This window comes from Ilyonectria robusta (assembly GCF_021365365.1).
Source record: "Ilyonectria robusta strain PMI_751 chromosome Unknown BGZ61scaffold_136, whole genome shotgun sequence".
Classification (NCBI taxonomy): Eukaryota; Fungi; Ascomycota; class Sordariomycetes; order Hypocreales; family Nectriaceae; genus Ilyonectria; species Ilyonectria robusta.
Genome location: NW_025764570.1, coordinates 9,166 through 22,787, shown reverse-complemented (window position 1 = coordinate 22,787; position 13,622 = coordinate 9,166). Strand labels below are relative to the sequence as shown.

Genomic DNA, 13,622 nt, shown 5'->3' with positions numbered 1-13,622 from the left:
GCTCGCCGACCTCTCGGCGAGACTGGCCCAACACAGGGAGCAGGAACTGGAGGAGGAAAAGGAAGCCCTTATCATGCCGGAGGTCAGCCCGAAGGCGGTGCCTTCGAGCTGAAGGGGCGTGTTGAATTGGAGGCATGGAATATCAGGGCTCCACGATGTCACGTGAGGGATAAGGGGCCTATTCGGGCAGGGCTCGACGAGCCCTCCATCGCCGGCCCTGTGACCGCGATCCCGGTCCCTGGGGCACACAGGACCCCGGCCCCTGTGCGGCGGCGACGGACTGCCGCCTCCGGCAGCAGCCGTCTTCATCATGTATAAAAGACAGGCTCTAGGCCCGTCCCTTAGAAAAAGGGAAGAACAACACACATGTTCAAGGTCATCAAATCGTCATATAAGCAATCCAACAATATTAGGCCCTAGTAATATTCTAGAGAAAGATTTAACTCCTTAGATTGGAATTATTAATATTTTTAGCTAAGTTATAAAATATAGCTATTTCTATTTAGATATATAGAATAAGATTGTAGATAAGAATTTGATTTTCTTATTTATTAACTTTAGTTCTATTATTAAGAAGTAAATAATATCTAAAAATAGCTAATATAATCTATTAGCTTTTATTTAGATATTATAAATAGTATAGTAATAGCTTAAATAGATTTTCTTTCTTAAGAAAGCTTAAGAGGAAATTTAGCTTCTATCTTTCTAATTTATTTTTTAGATTTTAAGAGAATCTAAGATTATATTAAAGTTAGAATTTATAATGTAGATATAATAGGTTATTTCTAGAAAGAGCTACTTAAGTAAAATTCACTATATTAAAAATTAATTATAATAGGATAAGTATTAAAAGGGAAGTTAATCTCTTAATAATAGAAGATATCTTCCTTATATTTTATTACTCGGAATAAGATTACTATCTTAAGGTTATTAATTATAGATAGTAAGGTTGTTAATTTTAAATAATAGGGTTAAAGTTAGAGGGGTTAAATAGAAGCTTTAAGTAGAGATTAATAGGTAATAACCTTATTATTTAGCTACTATTTCTTCTAATACTAGGTAAAGTACTTATTATTTATTTCTATTATTTAAGATTATTATATAGCTTTAATTTATTTAATAATATTAAGTAAAGCTAAAAAAACTAAATAAATATAATAAGTTATTAGTAATAAGAGCTTTTTAAATAAAATTTACTATATTTAAAATTAGTTATTATAAAATAAGAGATAAGTATTAAAAGAAAAGTTAGCTTCTTAATAATAGAAGATATTAATCTCCCTTATATTTTTTTACTTAAAATAAGATTACTATCTTAAAGTTATTAACTATAGATAGTAAGATTATTAACTATAAATAATAAAATTAAAATTAAAGAGGTTAAATAGAAGCTTTAAGTAGAGACTAATAAGTAATAATCTTATTATTTAGCTACTATTTCTTTTAATACTAAATATAGTTTTTATTATTTATTTCTATTATTTAAAATTACTATATAGCTTTAATTTATTTAATAATATTAAGTAAGATTATAAAAAAACTAAATAATATTATTATTTAAGTAATATTAATAGTTAATATCTTAAAATTTAATTTAAATTTTAAATTTTATATAACTATTTAATTATAAATAAAATAATAATTAATAAAATACTTTTTTAAGAAAATAATATAAAATATATTAAAAAGTCTTTTTTAATATTTTTTTAGATAATTTAAAATATAATATTATATAATAGAAATAAATAAAATTAAAATTATTACTATTAAGCTATTTATTTTTTATATTATTAATAATAAAAATTATATTAAATAATATCTTATTAAATTAAATAAAATTAAAATTAAAGCTAATAATTTATATATTAAAATAATTATTAGCAGCTAATATTAATAATAGTCTATTAAATTTAAAAAATAGATATTTATTAATTCTTATTTTTAATTATTTATATTTCTATTTTTATTTTTAAATTTATAATATTCTATAGATTCTTATTAATTAGTATATATATTAACTTTCTATTTATTATTTAAAATATTATTTTATATATTATATTCTTATAATCTTACTTTTTATTATTATTAGATAATAAATAGTAATTTAAGTAAAAATTATAATAATAATAGCTATTAATATATTTATATTTCTAGATATTAAATATAATAAAAATTATACTACTTCTAGAAATACTTATAGCTAAGTTAATATTACTAATTAAGAGTTTATTATTTTTATTATTAATACCAGCTTTAATATAGCCTTCTATTATTAAAAGTATTATTAATTAATTACTATAAGTTTGCTACCTGCTAGCTTTAGCTATTACCTATAGCTATACTTACATATTATTGCAATTAGAAATAAATAGATCCGTAGCAGTAATATATCTTATTTTTTAACTAAAAAAAAGTAAAAGAGAAGGGGTATTAAAAAGCCAGATAGAACCAGTATCATCTAAATAGAATCCAACTAGAGAGACAGTAATAGAATAGAACTACATACCAATCCGCAAAAGAGATATTAAGGGACTTGTAGGAATTCAGGTTCCCTACAGAAGAAGGGTCTAATAAATAAACTAACGTTTTTCCCAGGCAGACCCTATTCCACATCTCGTTAAGCGACCCTTGCTGGCACCATACTGCCACACAGGCATATCCAAGCCGTCCCTTACAAGAAATCGTCTCTGTAGCCAGTCTTTAATTAGTAGCGAACCGCTCCGTGGGTCGGGTGGGGACTTGCTATCAAGGAGATAATACGAAAGCTTTTGATATAACTTGACCAATCTTTATATAACATAGCCTATATCCACGTCTGAACATTTTCTAAGTGGCGCGAGCCTCGATTATCTTTGGGTCTCTCGGGATAAATACACATTAGATAAGTCGTCCGGACGATCCTGATGTCGCCGGGGGAGGGCGCGATATAACAGTGCCCCCCTCCCCGGTAATCCCCTCTGATGAATATGGGTTTTTATTACTGTTGCTAGGAAGTAGTGTTAGCTTATCCTTCACAAACTGATCTCGTATTATTCCTGGGTAGTAGTGGACGAATGCCATATCATGCTTACAAAGCTGCGCCGCGGAGTTGATATTAACTCTATTAAAACTACTTATTTTAAAACGGCACTAGTAATTATATAGAGTCAGCTTTATTAAAATTACTATACGTCAACTCCATTGACATTTTAAATAAGTAATTTAGTAAAAAATAGTATGTATATTTAGTTATATTAGTAGTGTTTAAAAAGGAAATATTTAAGAGTAGGGATAAGAGGCGTAACCTATCTATTTTCTACCCAAACTTTACCTACGCTAGTAGAGATTTGGAGTTTTAAGTAGCTTCTAACTGGCGACATAGCAGGGTTTGTATTTCCCTAAGGCAGAGGAGTAAGATTAGTTGCCTAATTAAAATCTATTTTAAAATCCACTTCTAGCAACCTCAAACTAAAACTAATAGTATCTTAAAGTTCTTCTATTCTATCCAAGCTTTTATATTTTAAAGAGTATAATAACTTTACTCTAGCTTGCTAGGGATAGCAGTTTTACCTCTACAAAGCTATTATTTACTTGCAGTCCCCAGTTATTACTGCTATATTACGAGGAGACTTCCAAGTACTTTTATAGGAAAACATAACACGCCTGAGTATAGGGAGCTTATACAGAGTATAGGAAGCAAGAATAAAGGTCCTTAATATAGAGGCATTCGACATTGCTACCATTCGGCGTATAATAGCTTTTTTTATATACAGAGGATTATAAAGTCGAGACTTAGCTAATATCCTCTACTATAATACCACCTAAATTTTCTCCCCCCTTTAGCCTCCTCTATCTATACTTCTAGCCAATTATATATAACAGGAGATTGTAATATTATAAGAATATAATAATTAAGCAAGAGAATAACCAGTCCCGGGTCTATATCTAGAATATATAGTAAGAAGTATAAAAAAAACAAATATAAAACAGATTAAATTGAGACTGAGAGATATCAGTATCGAGTTATATAGCAGTTATTAAGAGCCTAGAAAAAAGAAATATCTCTCCTCCAGGAATCTAAGTCCCAGGGAGGGTGTAAGGGAGTGCTATATTTATATATAAGTGTAGAGAGAATTTGTCGAAACTTTATCTTGAACCGTTCCATGCAGGTGATGCGGGTATCCACGGCTCCACCAAGTTTGTGGCCGAAAAGAACTTCATACTTGCGACCGGTCACCGAGATTCAGCCAGCTTATATCTGACGATGTCGAGGCTATTGCAAGCTGAGGCTGGCTGCTCACACCTGTAGGGGGATTCCGCGGGCTCGTGACGCTTGGGGAGAGCGGCGTTCTGAAGGAGAAGCTGGGGTTGTACGCGCTGCTGGGCGTACAGTCAGCACCCCAGGGCTTCGAGCTGAAGGTAGAGTCCCAGGCTTCGTTAACGGTCTCCGGGATGCAGCTGGAGTAGTCCCACGACGATATCCTCGAAGGGTGGCATTCGACCTTGCCGGCTACTCTATTATTGAAGGCGATCTTGCTGTACTCTGCCACAACAGGGCTGCCGGAATTGACGCGGTTGACCTCGGGGCGGAAGTCAAAGTTCAGCGGTGGAACAGTTGCCGAGTCCTGCCTGGCCCTCGTGTTACGATGGTGCGTAGACTCGGAGTAACGGGAGCTCCGCTCAGAGCCAACGGTTGTCCTCTTGGAACCACCGAAGCCGAGGATCTGCAATGCGCTGCCGCCGGACCAGTATCGGTTCCATCCAGAGCTCCTCCGCATGCTGTCCTGGGCTTCCATGGGTCCCACACGGGGTCGGGGCTCTGCGACGGTCGGGTCGAAAGCAACGCCCCTGATGTCGTATTCCTGCAGAGCAGGGTGCTGCATCTCCTGCAGAATGGGCTTGCTGATGGTGGCCTTCAGCTGCTTGTGCAAAGAGCTGCCGGAGCTTCGAGTCGTATCATTGCTAGGCCTCCGCGTCAGGCTGGTCTTCTGCTTCCCGGCGCGACCTATTAAAATAGCCATGGATGAGTAGGATTCCTGAGACAGCGTGGCGTTATGGCCGCGGAAATGATCGGGTGAGAGCGGCTGGCGTGGGCCGTTGCCAAAGGCCATCGGGTCCTTCTCATCGGAGGGAAAGTCCCTGGCGCTGCTAGCCTCCATACTGTTTCTGCTAGCCTTGCGTCGCCGCACCAAGAGCAACAGCAGCAGACCAAGCAAGGCCAAGAATCCGAGGATCGATCCAAGTGTGATACCCAGGATGGCATTGGAGCTGAGACCGGAATCATCGTCACTGCTGCCAGCGGCCGCACCTGTAGCATCCGTCGTGTCCGACGCGCTGGCCTCGGATATTGTCAGAGAAGTAGTTGAGCTGCCTGGTAACAAGATAGTCGAGGTCGCAAAGGTCGACGAGACCTCCGAGGTCTCTGAGGTTGACGACCTCGTCTTGGTAAAAGTTGACTTGGTCGACTTGGTCGAGCTGGTTGTCTCGGTAGCTGAGAAAGCCGAAGATGCTAATATGCTCTCGGGCAGAAAGTTTTGCTTCTCGACCTCGAACACCTCGGTGGCATTGAGCCACGAGTTCTTAGTTGCATCGAAGATAGCAAGAGGCTCTTCGGAATTACCACCAGAGAAGACAACCTTGCCGTCTGCGCCTTGGGCAACGGCAAAATTCTGTCGCGTAGCGGTTGGTGCAAGCGTCGAGTTGTACTCTGGCCAGTCGTCCAGGGACAGATCGCGCTTCTCATTGGTGACGGCGGCCGAGTTGGAAAGGGGTGCACCGGAGGCGTTCTGGAGAACAAATCGGCGGACCAGGTTGGGGGATTGTGAGAGATCGAAGGTGTAGAGGCTCTTAGAACCATCATCCCCAGGCATCACAACCGCCTGAATGGAACTCGAGTCCTTCGACAGGGGTTCCGCCAAGGTGGCTCCCGATTCCCTCCAGCCTGTAGTCGGATTGAACAAGGCAACGCTGATATTTCCAGTGTCGCCGTCGACCAAGCAAGCATCGGCATCAGACCAACTGAGGAGGATAGGCTTGACACCCGAGCTAGACCTAGGGCCATGGGAGTTAACGATGTAGGGCTCGGATGCCTGGATGGTGAAGGTTTCGCCCGAGGGGGCCGGGACTCCTTCTCGGCTGCCGGCGTAGATGAGGATGGCATCGTTGGCCTTGATGTACGTCGAGCTATGCCACTGACGATCTTTGGTGATCAACTCAGAGGGGGTGATGGTAGTCCACTTGCCGGTCGAGTAGGTGTACTTTTGCAACCCGGTATAGCCATCCGAGCCGCCGGTTCCGCCGACGACGAAGAGGCCGGCCTGAGCGGCATCACCCGGGGTCACCCCAACACAGACGGCCCCCGAAACCTTCTCTCCTATCTCCAGCTTCTTCCATTTTGCATCTTCTTCTAAAGATAGGGACAAGAAGGCCTCGGGCGTGAAAGAGTAAAGGATGTTCTCGTAGATGACGGAGCACGAACTGTCTAGCGACGTCGGCGGCTTGGGCAAACTCATCGCAGCAGAATTTCCCAGAGCAGCCAAAAGACGACCTCGAGAACTATATCAGCGGACTTACGATGGCATGGCGATGGCAGTTAGCGGTCGGATGGAGTTCGCGTCACAGATGATGTTGGGTCGTACGACCACGGGCCAGAGCGTTGTCGGGGTTCGGGGAGCGAGAATCCAGAATCCAGAATCGAAAAGGGATACCAAGGCGCGTTGAATGAGGGAGACGCGCGATCGAAGAGGACGCGTTCTGGACAGACGCAAATAAGGAGCGGATAACACAGCGCAAGCACACAATGCACCTGGGCGAGTGTGATGAGAGCTGGACGGCTGACCGACAGGCAGCTGGCAGACAGCTGGTGTCAAATGAGGAATCGTTCGCAGGAGGCGTTGAACTACTCATGTATAGCTGTACTGATGTAGGCTTTCTTGGATGTGCACACGCGTCCTCCTCCCGTATCTTTCGAGTCATCGGGGAGGGAAGCCATCTATGTAAGTTGGTACCACCTCAACCACAGATCAACCCGGATCGAGCAGGCGACAGGACCTGCACCTGGTTACCGTTGGCAAAGGAGGATCTGCGAGGGGCCGGGTACTGAATCCTTCCCCCGAACGTCTGCCATTGGTCACCCGCTGGTTTCCCCACAGGAGGCGGTCTCACCATCTGGGGGGCTGCGGTCGCGGGGGAATGGCATCAAGGGCACAAGGGATGACGCTAGGGTCCTCAGCACATCCAAGTTCCAGACAAGAGCTGGCCCAAGCGCTGAGGCGCCAGGGCGCGAGCGGAGCCGTTTCTGGGCTGATTGGTCAACGCCACCAACGAGATCATACGGAGTAGTGTCTCCAGACCTCAGCCACTGCAGGCCGTTGCAAAATTAGTTTTGGCAGATTCATGGGTTTGGGAGATGAGTGGCCTTATCGAAGGTCACTCATCTCCCAATCTCGTGAACCATCGTCGCTCAGAACACTAATTAGTTGTATGTACACCTCGCCCGGCCGCTTTCTCTCTAGTGCCGGACTCTGAAATTTCGTCGGTCGGTTTCAGCTGTAGAGAGCCCTGGCCAAGTTGATTAGGAAGCGAAGTCCAAGATGACCAAGGGCGCACACGGCGATAACACAGACTCTCTGGACGACCATGTCGCGGGCTAGCAGGCAATATACGTCGAGCATGGGCTGAAGGGCTTTACCCAGAACAACGTGCTAAGCTGCCAGAATCTCTGACAGGAAGGACGCCTCATCCGCCCGAGATGTAGCACATCAGCTCACGTTCCATTGAGGCTTAAATTTCTCACCTCTCCAATTCTCCATCGTAGCGGCAATGGTTCCGGGTGCTGCAGGGATCCCGCCAGTATGTGTGTCTGCGGGGTGCGAGATCAAAAGATGGGGCAGCCTGATGAATCTAGAGTTATATTGGCTTGGATTCATCATAAAGGGGAAAACTGTCTAGAGTGAGCTATGCTAAATCAAGGCGGGGAGCGACGTAGCCTACTGAACAGAGGAGAGTACAAGAGCTGATGTCCCTTCGTCTCTTATGTGTTGGCATGATCCGGGAAGCTACATAATAAGAACCGGGCCGGTTACGGGGCGTATTATGTAACGTAGGAGATCGTGAGTTCCAGAGATGGCCTGACTCAGCGCATCAGACATTACCGGCTTCCGAGATGGCTGAAATGAGAGAAGCTAGCTTGAGCATAATCCACTTCAATTCTCAAGACAGTAGCCAGCATGGTCTAAGATCCTGCGTATTGTGGTGCTTGCCACATACAAATCCGTGATATGCTTCTGTTTATGACGTTTAGAATCGTTTGCGATCATGGGCAAGTGGCCCAGTATGTCACCAGGCTGTTGATGCCGCACAGTTTTATAGTCTCCATCTAGAAGGTATTGAAGAGACTGACCTTGCATCGTGCCTAGAACGTTACAAAGTTAGAGACGAAAGAAAGCCACTAATCTATCTAACACCCGCACCGTCAATCTTTCAGATCTCTCAGCCAGCTCCTCTAGGTAGGCAATTCGCTTCTCCCTAATTAATGCCTCAAGCGTGGTTTTTATCTCATCTTTTTCTAAACAGTCCTCCCCAAACGCCTCAGAGATAAGCTCGCACTGACAGTTTTTAAACCTACGCCAGCGGGTAGCCACATCTCCCACTTATTTGTGCTATTTCCACCTCGAGGGCTTCCAAGTTCTCCCTGAAGTAGCTGGGGCATAGTTTCATTACCATACACTTTCGCTTGAGCCTCGTGACCCTTTGTAGATTATGTTTGTTGTGCTTGTTCTCGCCATAGAAGAGCCCGTCGACGGTGATCTCAAGCAGTATAGCGACCTTCGCGCGGACGAGAACCTCTCTTGGCTTTTTGGTAAATTCAACCTCGAGCCAGGAGTCCACAGGGTGAGGGAATGTTTCGAAAGCCATTTTGTTTGGGGTCCTTTAACTGGGGATCTAGGGGAACTGGCGAAGCTCAACGGCGACGGCGTAGCCCAAGGGACTGAGATTCCCATGATAAAGTTTGCTCGAGGCATGCCCGTAGGAACCTGAAACGCGAGATGGACGTTGACCACCGTCTGGAGGCTACTTCAACATGAAAGAGGGGAGCTGTACGTCCTGGTGCAGCTCTTCGGGAGATCAAGTCTCTGAGAAAACAAAATACTTGAAAAGCAATGAAAGCGGGAGGGAAGAAGACCTTGGCTAGTTCCGTCTCGGTAGGGTCCTGTCATGGTTCTGCAGGACAAGGGAACGGAGTTGGGACTGCTCGTCGTGCTCTCAGCTACGCGGGCAGAAACCGGGTGTCGAAACGTATTGCAGCATGAGCCAATTGGAGCGCTTCGACTGGGAGCCGAATAGCGGCGACTGGCAAATTGAAGTAGTAAGTCACACTGGCAAAGAGCTCACGCCACACTTAAATGACGGGCTCGGCGAAACCACCTCGCATGCAGATGGACGACTAATCACGGTTCGCATCATCTTTCGACTTCCCAACTGAGACAGCTCAGAAATTAAATCTATTACGCAGGAGCGGTTTGTACCGAACGCGCGAACGCGGGTGATGACCCCATGTAAAGCACAGTTCAAGCCGTGGAGATGCCAGTCCACTTATCTGATATTGCACCTGGTCAAAAATGAAAATTGGCTGCTAGCGGGCAGTCCCCTCGTGGCAGAGACGGAGAAGAAGCGGACCCGGAGTGTCGACGAGACGAACAAGATGCTAGACGAGATGCTTCAAGATCGAGTAGAGACGGGACAACTTGTCCCGGACAAGTGGTCCGGGGCAAGCGGAGGAGTGTACGACTGGCAAGTGGGCAGAAACTGGATTCCTTGCCAGCACCAGTTCACAACCCGGACCCGTTGCGCCAGAGCCCGACGCCAGGGCCAGTGGAGGAGACCAAAGCTGTACCGACAGAGGGATAAAAGGAGAGCGGAGAGGAGAGGCCGACATAATTTCTTGCTGGAGAGCAGCCAGTGCCTGTGATTCGAGCAAAGCAAGAGGCGGTGGATCAAAACACGAAGAGCAAGCGATAGCCAGCGGCGTGAGATTTTGGGGTCGATCCATGGTTAGTCCATATCTACAGTACTGCAACTTATAGTGTACTGTATGAATGTCATCAGGATCCTTCCTGAGATGAAGGCTCGCTGCAAGCTGCAAGGCCCGTGCGGGTCCAGTCGGCGCTGATTGGCCCGTGAGCCCGGCTTCGGCTTTAAAATTGCCCAATGTGAAACGGGGCTAAAGTTGATTAATGGCGAGAAAGGACACAGATGGTGGGCCGACTATCGATGGACCATGCTTGGTTTTCTTTCCCCTGCCAAGCGAAAGAGAAATGTGAGAGGCATCAGAGAGAGAGAGAGAAAGAACGGCAGGGGAGCATCTCACTCATCATCAGAGTATCGCGGAGGAACCGGAGGATGGAGGCTAGCAAAATGTAGTTTTATTATGTAGAGTGTAACGCAGAGGCGCATGGGCCATCTCTCATCTAGCAGCTACCTGGAAGTGGCAGGCAAGTGCGTGCCTCTACTCCGTAGAAGTATCTATTAACTTAGTATCTGGGCAGGTGGTGCTTCGGAGGCTCCTTCCTAGAGAACCCTGGAATCCCGGGGTCTTCCCTGGCTCGAGACCCATCTCGTCTGCTTTTTCTTACTCGCCAACATCCAATCCAACAACGCCCAATATCCAACGTCTCCAGGCGTTTCACTTCGCCTTCACCTTCATCTTGGCCTCAGCCTTCTTTCCCTCCATTCTCTGCATGAGGACTTGACATCTTCATTTCCACTCCCTTTTTCTTCTTTTTGCTTCTTCCTCCACTCCCTTGGTGTTCGTCGTCGTCGACGACTTGGCCCCTTCCTCGACTCCTTGGATATCCCCTTTCGATAGCGTGGCTTGGTTGGGCCCGTTCTGCCACGGGCGCAGAGACAAACTAGCCCCCAACTGGCCTCGATTTGCTGCCGTTGTCCCTGTCGAGGGCCGACTATGTTGGGTCTTGCTGGTTGCGGGTCGTTCTGCTGCTGCCACGACAGCCGGCACGCCACCACTCACACCCCCCGCTTTGTCGCCGTCGTTTCCACTGCTCGCGCCTGTCCCTGGTACCCTCCTCTGTCAGGATCTTATGTCGACCCTTCTTCCGTCACCCTCGTTAGGATTAATTACACTTTTGCCGTATGCAGGACCAGGGTCTCTGAAGGATGACGGCCATGTTCAGACCGCTCAGCAAGGGTTTTCTAGTTCCGGATTGCGGATGCAGACCAGGGGATGCAGGTCGATCAGCCCCCACCAAAGAAACGATATGCTCATAGAACCCGTCCCATATATATATCTTGACCCTACCTCTTTGGCGGCATTGAATATTTAATTCCTCCCCCTCTTAAACTCAAGCTGGTTGCTGGTTCTTGAGATGCTATTTCCACTTTGACTTTCCTTCCGGTACCCTTGCGACTTCACTCCTTGTCCTGGACCGACCTCTCTTCCTTCTTCCACCCATTAACCACTACATTCGTTCCCAGCCGACCCAGGCAGATTTTCATGAGTGTTGATTCCCTCTTGAGATTCTGACTTTTTTTGGACTTGTTTGATCGCCGTAGCATAACCAAGCTTATCGTCCCCGTCGTTCGTTACTCCTTGACCAACGGCAAAGCTGGACGAGAGATCCTCGACGATATTTCTCTTCCCCCATCTTGAACCTCCGCAATACGTCTGGGTAGCCGGCAGTCTTTACATTTTCATCTGCACCTCATTCGATATTTCCAGCTCCAGCTCCAGCCTAGCTCTTGCGCGCATTCATCGCTCTAGTCTCGTCGACGACAGGGGTCCTGGGCCATTCGCGCTCTCGAACCTTTCTCCTAAGCAGTACCTTTTGGCCTAGATGCTATCTATCAACCCGTCCCTCCCCCCTCTGCGACTTGTTCCAGCAAGTCATAACACGGCTAAATGGCAAGACCAACGAAGGACGTATGTGTGGCCCACTCTAGCCGGTCCCCCCTTCCCACCTTTGTTTCTAATGGGAGCATTTTCTTCTTTAGACAAAGAATCTTGAGCGAGTGAGAGACAATCAGCGAAGATCCAGAGCTCGGAGGAGAGAACATCTACTCGAACTCGAGCACCGGATCCGTACCTATGAGCTCCAGGGGATCGAGGCCTCGTCTGAGGTGCAGCAAGCCGCCAGGAGAGTCGCGGACGAGAACAGACTACTCCGCGGTATCATCACAAGACAGGGTATCAGCGATGATTACGTAGCGAGCGTCTTGCACTATGGTGTTGCCCCGGATCCTGATCCGGGGCCAATGTCACACTTCGCCTGCAGCAGCCCAAGCGAGGCAGTTCAGGCGTTGCAACAGGCCTTGGTACCTCCGAGACCTGCACCTCACGATCAGCCGGCTCCATATCCAATCCCTTCCCAGGAAAACCGAGAGCAGCTCATGAACAGTGAGCCGACGACTGCGAATCCCTTTAGGGAACTAACACAGACCAACCAGCCAGGAATTTCCTTTCCGCGTCCTCTGCCTTCCAACGCCCTTCCGCCCGTGGGACTGCCGGCGATCCTTCCGCAGCTCCAGCCTCAGCAATACCATCAGTAATACACCCCTACCGTATTCTCTGGGCCTCACGTACCGCGAACTGAAGGGATTCCTCCCCCTCCACACCATGCTGACCCCGTGTCTGAAGCCATCATCACCAATCCTAGACGCGCAGAGTCGAATGCCGACCTGAAATTGAGTCTGTGAGCCCCTTGGCCTAGATCCTGTTCCTCGAGGAAAGCAGGGAAGAAAGGAGAGAGTACGAGAGGCTGAGGCTTTGAAAGATGGAACCCAGGGCGTCAGTTCGCCCTTGCCCTCTCCTCGTCTGGCCACCTTCTTTTCACATCGCTCCAAACCTTCCACTTGAAGGTTGTGCATCGGGAATAGCGGGACACTTGCCGCCTGGGGCGAAAGCCGTAGACTCATGATCCCCCATGATCCCTTGTCCTACCCTCCGCCCCACACGCCTGAGTCACCTCTACGGCGAACGTTGTCCCGCCCGCGACATTACAAATGCATTACACCGACACACGGTAATTAAGCCACCATCGAGGCCCGCCCCCCGCAAGAGGTGCAGGCGGGCTTACCACTCACTCATGCTTACTGAGGCAGTGGACGGCCGCCTCACTTTGGATGAAACTGCGGGTTTTTGCGAATGAGAGACGAGGCTCCTGTAAGGAAGGTGGTCGTGGCTCCTGGAGGCTTGCCTTGAGAGAGTATATAAGTGTGAGATGTGACCGCCAAAGGTTGTTCTCTTCACTCACAATAATGAAAACCCAGCAAGGGCCTGATGCACGATCGACACAACAGGCTCTGTCCTAACTTTTGGTTCCTTTCCTCCTTCACGATGCACCCCCAAAATAATGCTCCTGTGTCTCTGGCTATGCCGTTCAGCTAGTCGGCTTCTTTACATCAACACACACAACACAGTTGCCAGCCAACGCATGTCTGTTGCACCATGAAGTAGCTGCTGCAACCAGAATATCTACGTTGACCGCTTTCACCGAAAGCTGGTCGTTTCCTGGCGAGCCCTCCTCTCTCTCCAGGTCTCACGTTCTGATCAGATTTTGCGATGGTCTCTATGAGGAAACCACTAGAGCCTCGCGGACTTGGTCCCGTGTCGGCGAGGTCTCCCGTAG

At 46.5% G+C, this 13,622-nt stretch overlaps 3 protein-coding genes across 3 annotated transcripts; 2 read left to right on the top strand and 1 right to left on the bottom strand.

The window, feature by feature from the left end:
• Window positions 1-3,800: 3,800 nt before the first annotated feature.
• On the bottom strand, window positions 3,801-6,491 carry BGZ61DRAFT_548600 (uncharacterized protein; the record flags this gene model as incomplete). The annotated part of the gene is made up of 2 exons (XM_046255403.1): window positions 3,801-3,816; window positions 4,207-6,491. 2 exons carry the CDS (start codon window positions 6,489-6,491, stop codon window positions 3,801-3,803), a joined length of 2,301 nt encoding a protein of 766 aa, XP_046093043.1.
• Window positions 6,492-8,593: 2,102 nt separating this feature from the next.
• Window positions 8,594-9,888, top strand: BGZ61DRAFT_548594 (uncharacterized protein; the record flags this gene model as incomplete). The annotated part of the gene is made up of 3 exons (XM_046255402.1): window positions 8,594-9,006; window positions 9,248-9,346; window positions 9,625-9,888. Exons 1-3 carry the CDS (start codon window positions 8,740-8,742, stop codon window positions 9,886-9,888), a joined length of 630 nt encoding a protein of 209 aa, XP_046093042.1. The 5' UTR covers window positions 8,594-8,739.
• A 2,008-nt stretch (window positions 9,889-11,896) lies between these two features.
• Window positions 11,897-12,719, top strand: BGZ61DRAFT_548592 (uncharacterized protein; the record flags this gene model as incomplete). Its single annotated transcript, XM_046255401.1, has 2 exons — window positions 11,897-11,917; window positions 11,989-12,719. 2 exons carry the CDS (start codon window positions 11,897-11,899, stop codon window positions 12,541-12,543), a joined length of 576 nt encoding a protein of 191 aa, XP_046093041.1. The 3' UTR covers window positions 12,544-12,719.
• Window positions 12,720-13,622: the final 903 nt, after the last annotated feature.